This window comes from Chiloscyllium plagiosum, unplaced genomic scaffold (genome assembly GCF_037043375.1).
Source record: "Chiloscyllium plagiosum isolate Xiang-an unplaced genomic scaffold, Cpla_swu_hap1 HiC_scaffold_2, whole genome shotgun sequence".
In the NCBI taxonomy this organism is placed as follows: domain Eukaryota; kingdom Metazoa; phylum Chordata; class Chondrichthyes; order Orectolobiformes; family Hemiscylliidae; genus Chiloscyllium; species Chiloscyllium plagiosum.
In genome coordinates this window covers 106,766,065-106,780,854 of record NW_028270140.1, presented here as the reverse complement: position 1 = coordinate 106,780,854, position 14,790 = coordinate 106,766,065, and the positions used below count along the sequence as shown (strand labels likewise).

The window sequence follows — 14,790 nt, the reverse complement described above, 5'->3', positions numbered from 1 at the left end:
TGCCCAAAACCCCCTGAACAGTATACTTACAAGGACCACTCACAAAAAAGGATCATTTTCAGTTCTATGATCTCCCCCCTCCACTCCACCCCAAACTAAATTGGCCTCAAACTGCTGTTCTTTCATTGGTGATATTTTAATAGTAAAGATTGAACTTGCAGGGACCAAATAGGATGAACAGAAAGTGCACCAACTGCAGAGATGAAGTGAAGTTAGGGTAAAACTTCATTAAGAGTGACCCCACCTGTATTTCTGTAATCTCCTCCAGTCATACCATCATCCAAGATAATGGATTTTTTTTTCTGCATTTTTCTAATTCTGATCTCTTGAGCACTCTCAACTTTAATTGTTCTACAAATGCTGAATGAGCCTACTGCTGGGCCCTAAACTGTGAACTTCTCTATGTCTCATTTTACTTTTGTAAGACACGTCTTAAAAGCTACTTCTCTGAGCAAGACGTTGGGCACTTAACCTAAACACTTTCAGTGTCATATTTTAATTTTTAGTGCCCGTGAAGTATTGTGTGACAATTTAGGAAGTCAGAAGGGACAGAGTGATAAGATTATATTTATTCGGCCTTCCATCTCTCTCTGTTGAAGTCTCATACATACTGTCTGTGCTCCTTACTGGGAGAATTATAAACTGTAAGGATTTAGAGGTGCCGGTGTTGGACTGGGGTGGACAAAGTTAAAAATCACGCAACACCTGGTTATAGTCCAACAGGTTTATTTAGAAGCACTGGCTATCGGACCGCTGCTCAGGAGCAGCGTCCAATATCTAGTGCTTCTAAACAAACCTGTAGGGCTATAACCGGGTGCTGTGTGATTTTTAACATCAGTGGGTCATGTGATTTTTAACTTTAAACTGTGAGGAGAACTTGAAAAGGACATTAACACCTCAATGGAGTGGCAGATAAAGTTCAATACTGAGAAGTGTGAGGAAAAGCACTCTGCCACAAGGTATTATTCTATCAAATGTGCAGGAGAAGAGAGACATGGGTGCATGTACATAAGTCATTAAAGGTAGTAGGACAAGTACAGAGAGTTGTAAATAAAGCATACAATATTCTCAGCTTCATGAATAGGAACATAGAATAAAAGGACAGTGAAATTATTGATGAACTTATAAAGAAACTGATTAATTCTGGCTGCCACAGTGTAGTAAGGATGTAAATCCAGTGAATAGAGTGAAAGACAGGTTTACAAGAATGTTTCCATGGATGAGACCATTCAGTTATGAGGAAATATTGGAGAATTTGGACATTTCTCTTGGAGGAAAGAGCTAAGGCTGATTTGATACAAGTTTCAAAATCATGAGCATTCTGAGTAGAGTGGATATGGAGAAATCATTTCCATTCATAGATAGATAAAGAACTGGGGGAATTCTGATGTTTTTCAAAAGAAAGTAAGATGAGAAAGAGCTTTTTCACACAACAAATAATTAAGGTATGGAATGCACCATCTTGAAGTAGTTCAATTGAAGCTTTCAAGAGGACAATGGAATGAATGCTAAAATTGGACCAATGTACAGGGTTATGGGTGAAAGCCACAAAATTAGCTGCATATCAAAATGCTCAGAGAGTCAATGCAGACACTATAAGCCACATGACCCACACTGCCTCCTACTGCACTGTAACAATGCTGTGAACCCGTAATAATACAAGTTGAATCAGTTGTTATTTTGCGGCATTCCACCCCAAAATCCAGAGTAATAGAGTCATAGAGATGTACAGCACGGAAACAGACCCTTCGGTCCAAATCATCCATGCCAACCAGATGCTGCAAATCCCAGTCAGACTGCCTCTTCTCTCTCTCTTTTATGCTCCAAAAATCTCCCAACTTGTGAAACAGTGTTGTCATAGTGATAATGGACTAGTAATCTAGAATTCCAGTCTAATGTTCTGGGGAATGGCAAATGGTATAATTTGACTTCAATTTTTACAAGATCTGGAGTTAAACGATTCGCAAGCACATAATCACGGATTGTTGTAAACACTCATTTGGTTCACTAATGTCCTTTAGGGAAAGAAGTCTGCTGTTCCATCTTGGTCTGGCTTTCATGTGACTTCATGCGGTTGGCTCATAGCTGGCTTCTGAGCAAATAGAGATGGGCAGTAGAGCTGGAAAAATAATAGCTGTGAGCAGTTTTGCTCTCCTTATTTAAGGAGATATTATTTCATTGCAGGCAGTTCAGAGAAAGTTCATTAGGAGGATCCCCAAGTATGGAGGGATTGTCTGATGAGCGAAGGCAAAATAAGTTGTAACTCTACTACTTTCAAAAGAATAAGAGGTGATTTGTTGAAATATAAAGGATTCATTCAGGGTAAATGCTAAGAGGATATTCCCTTTCATGAAGGACTCTAGGACCACAGGGCCTAGTCTCAGAATTAAGGGGTGCCAATTCAAGACTGAGATGTGAAGGAATTTCTTCTCTTAGAGGGTTGAGAGTTCTTGGAACTCCTTGTTACAGAGATCTGTGGAGGCAGAGTCCTTGTGTATTATTAAGGTTGAGATAGTTGATCTGTAGGGCAGTCAAGGGTTCTGGGGAAAAAGCAGGAAATTGGACTGAGGAATATTGGATCAGTCATGATCCTATTGAATTAGAAGAGCTAGCTCAACAGATCAAGCAGCCTATTCCTGTTACAATTTCTTCTGGTCTTTAAACCTGTGGTAACAACCAATTAACTCTTGGATATTCATCAGTCCTTACTAAACTCAGAATACAACTCCTGTCAACTTTTTAAAATAAAATAAATTTTCACATGCACTTCAATAAGGGAAGCTATCTTCAAGGCACATCGATGATCATGGAAAATCACAAGTTCTGCCCCTTAACACTTCCAGCAGTGAAATTATGGACCTAAAAATATCTTGAAAACCACCTGAGGCAAGAAAGAACTAGATGTTTATTTTGTTTTTACCATAATGCCATTGCACATTTAATACAATGAAATATATTAACACAATCAATGTTTGTAAACACATTTTTAAAATATTTGCTTGGGGTCGCAGCATCATATTGTTTGAGATTGCTCCTAATATAGAATTATGCTTCTGTTTAAACATGGTGCCAAAGATACAATAATAAACCAAAATAATTTCACTTACAATTCATATATGGTGTCATGAAAAATAAACTGATTTGTTGTACAGTTTTGAACATTGGAAGTAATCTATCTTAAATAATATTTTATTGGCTTATTTGCCAATAAAAGTACATCAATAAAATGTTGTTTTATTACTCTTGGCAGATACAGAGGAGAAATGCTTGACTATTATTTTTGAGGAAGGTGGAAGGTTTATCATTATTATTCATCACCCCCTCCCCCCTTGTGATACTGTAAACTTAAGAACTTTAATAACTGTTTGTGGATTGAAAGTATCAGCAATAACTGTTTCTAGAATAAACTGTTCCCTGAAATAAAAGGGCAAGGGCAAACTATTATAAAAGAACTGAAAGCAATTAGTCATTCCTGGGAAAATAAGGAGTTAAGCTACAGAAACAATCTGTTTTAACAGTTGCTTGATAACTATTTGCCTGTGACAAACGAGCAATTAAAATTGCTTACACAAGAAGTGAACAGACAGCTAACATTGAATGTGACAAAGAAGAGAGAAGCTACTCCTGATAAGAAAGTAAGCTACAGACTCAGTGACTTCAGAAGTATCATAAATAACATCACACCCCAAACTTAATAAGACATAAAATGCAGTAAAAATTCAACATAAGGATTCTTCAGCAGCAGAACTCTGTAAAGCAACACTGCACAAGGATCAAACCCTGGACATTCAGAACAGATGCTGCTGGTTGGAATCATAGCTAAATTCCACCAGTAATTGGTTAATATTAAGTTGGGTTGTAAGGCTTAACTTGCTTACTTGGTGTTTTAAAAAATTCTCAAGGTCAAGGACCAGGCTCGCAGGAAAGTAGTCTGACACAGAACAAACAGCCAAGAGGCGAGTCTGCTAGAATATAAGTGTTTTATTCCCCGCAGTGTCACCACAACCAGTCTCGTACTTACAACGGGTCTGGCTTATACTCACTCTACATGTTACCAAAACTGGGAGCCGTCAGTTCTCGTAGAGCGGTTGCCAACAACCCACACTCGGCGGTTAAACGTAACCCCGGAGCAGACTCTACCGAACTGGAGACTTCTCCAGCTGATATACCCTTTTCCAGATATAAACATTCATGTGAACAGCAGAGCAAGGCTAAAAAACACATTCCATTCTGGTTACATACAGATAAGAAGATTCACACGGGAAGGTGTATAACAAGATTCACACGGGACTAAGCGACACCTTCCATTTTCGGTTAGATTCACACATGTATTGGGACACAATTTTAACCCTTTCACCACATTCCACTGCTTGGCCCAATACATGTGTTGCATAATGATTCACACATGTATTGGGACATAATTTTACACCACATTCCACTGCTTGACCCAATACATGTGTTACATTATGCCCATATGTATTCTTTCTAACAAGCGCCTACGTACACGCCAAATATACAAGCAAGTCAGGACATTACAGCATGTTAAAATCACCAGGACCGCTACCAGGATCGACAAGGGTGGGAACAGGAATGTCCCCGCAGTGGAGGACATACCACTCAATATGTCCCACCAATGATGAGCTGACTCCACGTCCACTACACGGGCAGCATGTACTACCTCCTGTCCATGTATAAAGGTAGACACCGTAACCTTGGTGACATTGGTTTGATGCTTTCGTAATATCTGCTTAAGCTCCTCGGATCGGTCCAATGCCCGCTTAAACCGATCCAGGGAAATGTTCCAGGGATTCCTCAGCACTTTCCACTGCACCTTGGTAAAGTGGCGAGCACTGCTATAAGTGGTCAACAAATAGGTGTGATTCTGCCAGTGCCACTGATAGACATTTGAGAGGCATCCCGAGAACGGTGCTGAGGGAAGCATAGGATGTGGATTATTGGTAGCCACACAGAGCGTGCGTGGCCCAATCTGCCACATCATGTCCCTTGGAGTCTCAACAGTCCATTCGCACAGGGCCGTTCCCTTAGTCAAGCAAGGGTCCCGATACCTGTCCATCAGTAGGCAAGTTTTCCCCTGATCAGTCTGTTCACAAGCGGACAGATCATAGGTAATATTGGTATCTGGGCTAAACCACTGTCCCCTTGTCTTCAGAAAATAATATCCAGAAGATGTAATCACTGGTAATACATAATATCGACAGACCGTAACAGTGTGGGTTACATTCATGGTAACAAAGTATCCGTTACACATAGTTGCGTTACACCATGTTCGCTCTGGATGGGTTATCATCCACAATTTCTCAGATACATTCCATAGTCCCCTCCACGCCTGTACATTGGGGGATGTTACCACACGCAAAAAGCGTTCTTTCTGTATTTGAGCATGCAACATTTGAATATGACAGGCAGTCCAATTTAACTGAGCCGTAATGTTCTCAAACAGTTCCTGAGTGGCGCCCCAGACATCCAGTTCCCATTGCAGAGATCGTATCATTATTTCAGCTGTCTCTCCTTGAGTCATCATTACGGATGGCATCCACCTTCCAATAGTATGTAGTCCTTGTGAGGTGGCCTGACCCGTGTTAGATAATTTAGTACGGGTTACCTCAGAGTCAATGGCATTCGAGATACCCATAACAGTTCCTGCGCCTCCCAGCAGGGTGTCGTACCACGCTCGTTGCCGCCTCTTGGTATGACACTCGGGTATGAGGGGCAACTGTACCCGCCAATGAACATCAGTGTGCAGTACCGTACGGGCCATCTGTTGACAAGTTGACATAATAGGGGCCAACTGTGTTCGATGCGACCGCACGCCCCCCATGGCACCCCTCTTCGGTGCTGGCCCGCCCCGCGTGGGGTTTAATAACGCCTCAGACGGGGCGTTCGTCGAGGGCAGTACCATTATTAACCACATGAATCGATGACGATTCCGAATATCGGTGGCATTGCGCAGCCACAGATCTTCCCCCCGAGCTGTGACGCTCCAATGAGTCCCCGTTGTCCCGCATGTCTGGGTGCATCGGTCCCACAAACACGTCTTGACTTGGGCATTTACCACCAGGGTGCAATTAGGCGGTATGAACGATATGTCATATTTTTCCCCATCCCGGCGCATGTAGCACTGTGCACACGTGTACAATTGACAGTCGCTGGTGAGAGTCAGAACAACGCACTGCTGACCGGGTTCACATGTAAAGTCGTCCTGCGTCCGTCGCTGGCTACTGGCCTCCCACCGCACCTCATGGCGGGTGACCGGTACCAGCGTCCAGGCCGTGATACCGATGCCCTGGAGTGGCCATCCGATCGCGAACATCGCCAATAGGAGTCGCAATCCCCATGACCACCCCATGTTCAAGGCGGAGGGTCAGCCTGCGGGTGCATAGCAATTACAACATTATTTAGGTCTCACGTAAGTAGCACTGGTTTGCCGGGACGTTTGCCCAGGTCGGGTCTCCGGGGTACATAATGGTGACCAGACTGTCCTTCCCCTGTGCTATGATTTCGGCCGGCCTGGGGGGGCCGGTCGTCTGGTGCACCCATACCTTGGCCCCCTTAGTGTCAGTAGACCCAAATCCCCCCGTCCCACGCTCAGTAACCGTAACGGGAGCTCCCATCTCTTCCACCGTTGTAAGGTTACATGGCTTAATGACCAATTGCGCTATTCTGTCCCCCTTCTGTATCACGTAAGGTTCAGCGGTGATGTTGACCAGGATCACCCCCAACTCCCCTTGGTAGTCTGCGTCAATTACGCCTGCCATCACATCAATCCCCTTTAGTGACAGTCCCGACCGCGGGAGGATATGCCCATAGGTTCCAGGGGGACAAATCAACCCTAACCCGGTCTTAATCACCGTAGGTTTCTGTTGGATCAAAGTCTGGGCAGTTAGTGCTCGTAGGTCCAGTCCAGCCGAAGCCGGCGTGGCCCTTACGGGAATATCAGCTTCCTCAGCGAACTTCCACATTTTAATAGGCTGAGTCTTTGGGGTATCACATACTCGTATCATCCTATTCAAGGGTGTTACCCCATTTCCTAATGGGCGGTTATTAATTTGTTTCACCACCCGAATTAGTTGCTTCCTCCAACCCGTTAAGTCATTGCAACCTCCTGCTTTTCGTAGTGAGGACTTCAGAAGCCCATTCATTCGTTCTATAAGTCCCGCAGCTTGTGGGTGATAGGGTACATGATAAACCCATTCCACGTGGTTATCGTGACACCACTGCTTTACCGCCCTTCCTGTGAAATGGGAGCCATTGTCACTCTGGACCTGTATGGGCAATCCATAAAATTGTTCAATCAAATCTAAACATCGCAAGGTAGCCTGTTGATTGTTGTGACGACAGGGATGGGCTACCAAAACCCCAGACATAGTGTCCACAGCTGTACATATGTGGTTACATCCTTGTGAGGAGGGTAAGGGACCCACAAAGTCCATTTGCCAGCTCTGTCCCGGACCATCCCCCCGATGGATATGTCCCATCATGTGTTGGGGCACTCCCTGCCGCTGATGTTGACACTGCTCACACTGGTTTACTGCAGTCTTAACATCATCTACCATAAGATCTATTCCTCGGTCTCGAGCCCAGTGCAAGGTTCCTTGCACTCCCCAGTGCCCAGCCTTAAGGTGTGCCCATCTAGCTAGGTCCACTGAGGTGCCCCTTTGCACCATCATGGTTCGGAGGATACCATCCACATATCGGTTATGTAGAGCTTCCACATCATTTCGAGAGGTATGGGCATCTACGTGGGTGATGTATATGACCAGGTATTGAGCTTTCTCCCATATATCTTCCCATAACTGTTTACCCCATACTTCCCTATTCTGGATCATCCACTGATTGGCCTGCCAAGTTGGCATCCATTGTGTCATGCCGTTAACCACTGACCACGAGTCAGAGAACAAACAAACTCCCATGACCCCTGCTTGCATGACTGCCATATGCACTGCCTTTAATTCTGCCCACTGACTACTTTTTCCCTCCCCTAATTCTTCTAGGGTAGTGCCTTGTTTTGGGTTAAAGGCGGCAGCTTTCCATCTACGCTGTCCCGCTTTCCATTGGGCTGACCCATCTACGAACCAAGCCGTGGCTTGTTCATCCGGGGTCAGTTCATCATACCGTTTTCCCATCTTAACGGGTGATTCCTTGTATTCAATCACCTCAAACCGTTTTTCCCCTTCCTCAGGGGCCTCCGCCACTTGCTCATGTAGGACTGACACTCCTTTCTGTCCAGTCCGCACTCTCTCCGACACATACCATTTCCATTTAATGATGCTGCTCTCTTGGGCAGTTCCTATTCGGTGGGTAGTGGGGTCACTAAGTACCCACGGAAGAATAGGGATAGCTGTTCTCATGATCACTTCATGTCCAATGGTCAGGGCTTCGGTTTCCACCAAGCCCCATTAGCATGCTAATAACTGTTTCTCAAAGGGGGTATACCGTTCCCCTGCCGGGGGTAATTTTCGGGACCAAAATCCCAGTGGCTTACGGGTCCTTTCCTGTTTTTGCCATAAGCTCCAATTGGCATAATCCCCCTGTGCTGAGACTTGCAGTTCTACAGGTCCTGACTGTATCTTTCCCAAGGATACAGCTTGCTGTATCACTTGCTTGGCCATTTCAAATGCAGTTTGATGGACCTCCGTCCATTCGAACGCTGCCTTTTTCCTCGTAACTCGATACAAAGGTTTTAAAATTTGTCCTAAATGGGGAATATGCTGTCTCCAGAATCCGAATAACCCAATAAATTGCTGCACGTCCTTCTGGGTGTGAGGGACGGCAAAGACCTGAATCTTATTTTTAGCTTTCGCAGTGATTTCCCTTTCCCCCTTGTTCCACACGATTCCTAAGAATTTTACCGTTTGTGAGGGACCCTGGATTTTGGCTGGGTTGATCTCCCACCCATATCCTCGCATATGTTGAACCAGTTGGTCCAGCAATTCCTGAACCTGCTTCTGACTTGTCCCCTGTATCATCATATCATCAATATAGTGCGAGATCATCACTTCGTCAGGCACTTTAAAGGCAGCCAAGTGTTCTGCAACTATCCGGTGGCAGATAGTAGGGCTATGCAGATATCCTTGGGGCAGTTGTGTGAACGTGAATTGTCTACCCTCCCAAGTGAATGCGAACTGTTCCTGCCTATCTTCGGGAATAGGAATTGTGAAGAAGGCATTAGCCAAATCAATTACTCCGTACCACACCCCTGGATGATGTTGGATTCGTCCTATAATAGTGACGGCATCCGGGACCGCTGCCGTCAAGGCCGGAGTGTGACGGTTTAGTTGCCGATAATCTACCGTCATCCGCCATGACCCATCGGCTTTATGTACGGGCCATAAGGGGTTATTCCACGCCGTGGTGCATGTCCTAAGCACTCCCGCTTCCAAATAATCCTTAATTGTGGCGGATATTTCTTTATGTCCGCCGGGAATCCTATACTGTCTAAGACTTATTACGCGATCGGCGATCGGGATGGGGAAGGGGTCCATCTTAACCTTTCCCATTAACACCGTCCTACAGCGCAAAGCCATTTTCGTGATTCCAAATTCAAACTTCCCTTGTTGGAGGTGAAGTGTTAAACCGGCCAGAATGTCCATTCCCAGGATCCATTCTCTAACCGGTGTAATGATAATTGAATAAGTTTTAATGGGCATTGTACCTATCTTTAGGGGCAATTGTACTGTTCTTCCTTCAATCAGATTACCTCCCAGCCCAACCAGCGTGACTGGGGTTCCTTTAAACTTATGGGGCGTCCCATAGATTAAGGTGGCCTCCGCCCCTGTGTCCACTAGAGCCATAACGGTTTGGACGGATTTGCGCCAATAGATAGTCAATGATACATGAGGTCGAATGTCGTCTGCTGACCATTGGCTCGTTCGTGGGCAAACCCTTGGGGCTTGGCCCGATTCCTATTGTTCCTCCCATTCATCTTCCCCAGACAGCACTGGGTAAAGACGTTTGCCTCGCCCTTCTTTGTTCTTGCCTTTCTTACTAGGTTTCCGGCCACGCCTATCCACTTTATAACACTCTCGGAGGGGAGGCCGTACCTCCTCCTCCTCCTCGTCCTCCGAGGATTCCCACCGCTGGGAAGTGGAAGTTCTACCCCTTCGAGGCTCATTAACAACCGGACCCCGTGTCTGACATTTTTGTGTTAGTAATTCCACTAGGTCTTCCATAGTGGGTCGGGACTCCGTCTCTACCCGGGACACCTTCAGTCCCTTTCGTCTGCATAAGTCTTTTAATTCCGGTGTAGGTAGGCCATCAATCTCCGATGCTGGGACCTGCGCCCGTATCAAAGCTTGCCACAAAGCACGCCGTGAGGGGCCTTGGTTACTTCCTTGATTAGGGTTTACTTTTCCCCCTGCCCGAGCCTCAGGGCGACGCCCCTCCATGCCCCCCTGAGAAGCACGGGTTGTGGGTCCCCAATCCCCCAAACCACCCATCTCCCTCATCATACTACGGGCATCTCCTAGGGTTTCTCCCCGTCCACTCAACATTATGGTTAATAACAGTGGTTTATAATGGGGGGGGGCAGTCTTCACTAGATGGTCTCTAGTCTGTCTACTAACATTTGTGTTATCTACCTCGTCCAGCACTCCCAGCAACAGGGCATCCCGCACACACAAACGGGTTAGCCTCTGAACCCCTTCCTTAATCGTTGTCCAAGTTCCTTCCAAGGGGGGCCAATCGGACGGGAAGGGATACTGTTCGGCCACTGCCCTGGCATACATCCCAAATAGGGTCCCCATACTGCGATCTATTACCATATCCTTGGCTTGGTTGCGGTACCCCAGGTCTATGGCAGCATCCTTTGCTAATCCACCAAACTTGGGAGCATCCTGATAGTCTACCTGCACTTGTTGCCCCCCTTCCTCGAGGAGCCGAATTAGCCATAGCTCTAACGGCTCCCCAGGATTACGTCGGGTTTTCTGGGTGATAAACAGCACCTCATCGGTAGTGAAGTCTTCCGTTAATTCAGAGAATTCTGCGGGAGGCTGAGCCCGCGGTAATTCATGCATAATTGCCTCCCCTTGTTCATTCCGTATAGGGTTTCCTTTCTCATCTAACATTACCTCCCGTTGCACTGGGAGACGTCTCTGAACCTGCTTTCTCCTAACCACTGGTTTAGCTTGGAGTACGGGTGGGTCCTCTTCGTACTGATCATCTAAATCTCCCCAAATGTTCCCATCCCAATGATCGATATCCCACCGATCCCCGTTATTTAACTGGGCTACAAACGCCCGTACTTGTACCGGGTCCGGGGTTCGAGGGACCTTCCTTTTCTCTTTCCGTTTCTTAGCAGACAAATACATAATAGTTCGTCCTGCTAGTTCAGTTAATGCTGTCAATTCAGCTTTTAACTTCATAATTTCCTGCCTCAACATAGAGGCATCTCCCGAACTGAGTCCCTGCTCATGTTTCAGGAGGGCTAATTCTGCTTCAGCTTTTTGGCGCTTGTCTGACTGTTGTCTACAAGCCGCCGCACAGGCCCACATCCTCCGCTGTACCCCAGGCAATGGGTTCTTCGGCAGGACTGGGATCCTCTCAAGGGTGGACAGCAGCGACCCTGGGGTTCCTACGCCCTCGGCCTCCCAGTCCTCCGGTCGCCCCCCACCATTTCTCAAACAAACTGCCACGCCATGCCACGGCCCATGCCATCCCGGGACGGTCAGGACCTCCACAGTTTGTTCCTCTGGTTTCTTAGCCTTTTTCCAAAACATTGTTCTGTATCAAAATCTTTCCTCAATTGCGATTGATCCTGCCGGCTACGCCAAAATGTTTTAAAAAATTCTCAAGGTCAAGGACCAGGCTCGCAGGAAAGTAGTCTGACACAGAACAAACAGCCAAGAGGCGAGTCTGCTAGAATATAAGTGTTTTATTCCCCGCAGTGTCACCACAACCAGTCTCGTACTTACAACGGGTCTGGCTTATACTCACTCTACATGTTACCAAAACTGGGAGCCGTCAGTTCTCGTAGAGCGGTTGCCAACAACCCACACTCGGCGGTTAAACGTAACCCCGGAGCAGACTCTACCGAACTGGAGACTTCTCCAGCTGATATACCCTTTTCCAGATATAAACATTCATGTGAACAGCAGAGCAAGGCTAAAAAACACATTCCATTCTGGTTACATACAGATAAGAAGATTCACACGGGAAGGTGTATAACAAGATTCACACGGGACTAAGCGACACCTTCCATTTTCGGTTAGATTCACACATGTATTGGGACACAATTTTAACCCTTTCACCACACTTGGGGTGCCTTATTTTGGTTGTTACATGCAATAACGTTTAAGTAATTATTTTAGTATTTGGTTGTGGGTTTTCTTAAGTAACGGAATTAAAGGTAGCTTGTAGTACTTTATATACAACACCATTCATGCCCATCCCAGATTAAATAAATTAAGAACAGCTGCTATGTGCCAACATCTCGCATTTATTGATCACTAATGAGCTTTTCTTGTTTCAGCTCAGCCTCCAAAACAGTATTTTTTTATTGTACCCAAGCAATATTCAGTATGTGGCTGATCATTTGTTGGTGTCAATTCTTTTAATCCAGCCATGATCGTGGCTACTAAACTTGTGGTTGTCATCGACATTTGTTGGTGTTCTGTAAGAATCAATTATTGTAATTCAGTTCACATAATAATAAAAAGTTGAAGTTAAGAAAATGCACCTTAAAACACAATTGCCATTAGTATAGAGTGATGTGTTATTAGTCGGGGCTCCTCACACTTGTTTTCTGAAATAGGACCATTGAGAGCAAGATATACAGAATAAATTTACAAGGAATGCATTGCCAATTAGAATATGAAGTTCAACAATACAATAGTCAAGTTGGCATAAATTTTTCTCTTGGTATAATGTTAAAGCTGTCAATGATCTATGCTGACACCAATAGTAATCTTTAACTTAATACATAAGACAAAATAAATCATTGTACATGTAAGGAATACAGGTCAGAGTTAACTGAGATGCTTGTATTCTGACTATTTTGACAGTGAATTTGTAATATAATTTGTTGCATAAGTTGCATTTGTTGCATATAGTATTAATGTAACTTAATGATTTTTTCACTGCTTATCGCCTTTATTCTTTCACGGGATGAGGGCATCACTGGCTACGCAGCATTTATTACTCACCCCTAATTGCCCAGAGGGCAGTTAAAGAGTCACCACATTGCTGTGAGACTGGACCCACATATAGGCCAGACCTAGGTAAGGATGGCAGTTTCCTTTCCTAAAGGACACTAGTGAACCAGATGGGTTTTTAATCTAATTATCTAATCACAATAATCTGGATGATGCAAGTACAGAAGCTTACCTAACATACTGGGGACCCTTCTTACCCTCAACAACATCCTTATCCACTTGAAAGCCTACAATATCTGAGTTCGGAATCTCGTACATAGGTTCCATCAGTAATTGTTCCTGAAATAAAAACATACAAAATTATGCTTCAAAACTGTAACTTTAGCTAGACTTTTATCAAGTTTAAAGATTTTACAGTTAAGGAGTTTTACTTTCATCTTGTTGCAGATAAACATCAGTGTGAACTATTTTACCAATGGCTTTCCCTCTGTCATAAGAATAGAAGTTGGATTTTTTTTTCTAATCATGGCGCAATCATCAGCATTATTTGCAACTCCTCAGGTACTGAAACAGCTTCTGTTCATATGTAGCAAAACTGGGACAATATCAAGGCTTGAGCTGATAAGTAGCAATAAGATCAGTGTGTCACAAAAGTGCCAAACAATGACCATCTCAAACCAAAGAGAATGAAGCCATCACAAATTGGCTTTCTATGGTATTGACATTGCTGAAAACCCCACTGTCAACATTCTGAGAGATCCATTGACTCAGCATTAAATACCATGCTACAAGAGCAGGTTGGATGCAAAGGATTCTATCAGAGGTAACTTACCTCCTGACTCCTCAGTGCATGTCCACCTTCTATAAGGTGTAAGTCAGGAGTGTGAAATAATACTTTCCAATTGCATTGATGGGTGCACCTGCAACAATACTTGACACTTGACATTATTCAGGACAAAGTGGTCCACTTGACTGGTATCTTCAACATCATTTCCTTCACCACCAACACACACTGACAACTGTGTGGACCATCAAACAAGATGCACAGCAATAACTCATCCTTCTGATAGTATCTTCAAAACCCATGACTTCTCCAAATGAGCAGATTACCTGCAAGATCTCCAAACCACACAGCATCCTGACTTGCAACCATATTGTTGTCTCTTTAATTTTGTTGGATCCAAATCCTTGAACTCACTTCCTAACAGCAGTGTAGGAATATCTATTGCAAGGCTGCAGAAGATCAAGGTGCCAGTTTACTACCACCATCTCCAGGGTAATTAGGGATGGACAATAAATGTTGGCTTACCCAATGATGCCCACAGCCCAAGAATGATTAAAAAAATGCATTAACCACAAAAACCAAAATGAAACACAATATGTGGTTAATGTTTCAATGCAGTGAATCAAGGAGCACAAGATAGTTTATTCCCATCTTTTTTACATATTGTTTCCAATCTTACTCATGACATAAAAGGAATATAGGGTTTGATTAATGGCAAGAAGTAAAAGTCAGGAAATTTCCAGGTTTGGCATTTCCATCTTGACATTTATTCTAGGATGAGTGCTTGCTGGAGGAAGCAAAAAAGTTCCCTCTCTGATTCATCAGATGGGCTGGGAAACACAAGCACCTGAAAAGCTGGCCCAAATACACCAAAATTGGAGGAGTTAAGGAATTGCC

The 14,790-nt window shown here is 44.5% G+C and overlaps 1 protein-coding gene across 1 annotated transcript in view; it reads right to left on the bottom strand.

The window, feature by feature from the left end:
• Window positions 1-2,888: 2,888 nt before the first annotated feature.
• Window positions 2,889-14,790, bottom strand: part of LOC122559500 (ATP-dependent clpX-like chaperone, mitochondrial) — a 59,944-nt gene continuing 48,042 nt past the window's right edge. Inside the window, exons 11-13 of the mRNA XM_087993483.1 lie at window positions 13,342-13,448; window positions 12,267-12,628; window positions 2,889-3,873 (exon numbers count right to left, since the gene is read on the bottom strand). Coding sequence (XP_087849609.1) covers window positions 12,547-12,628; window positions 13,342-13,448 — 189 coding nt within the window. The 3' untranslated portion in view covers window positions 2,889-3,873; window positions 12,267-12,546. The remainder of the gene's footprint in view (window positions 3,874-12,266; window positions 12,629-13,341; window positions 13,449-14,790) is intronic.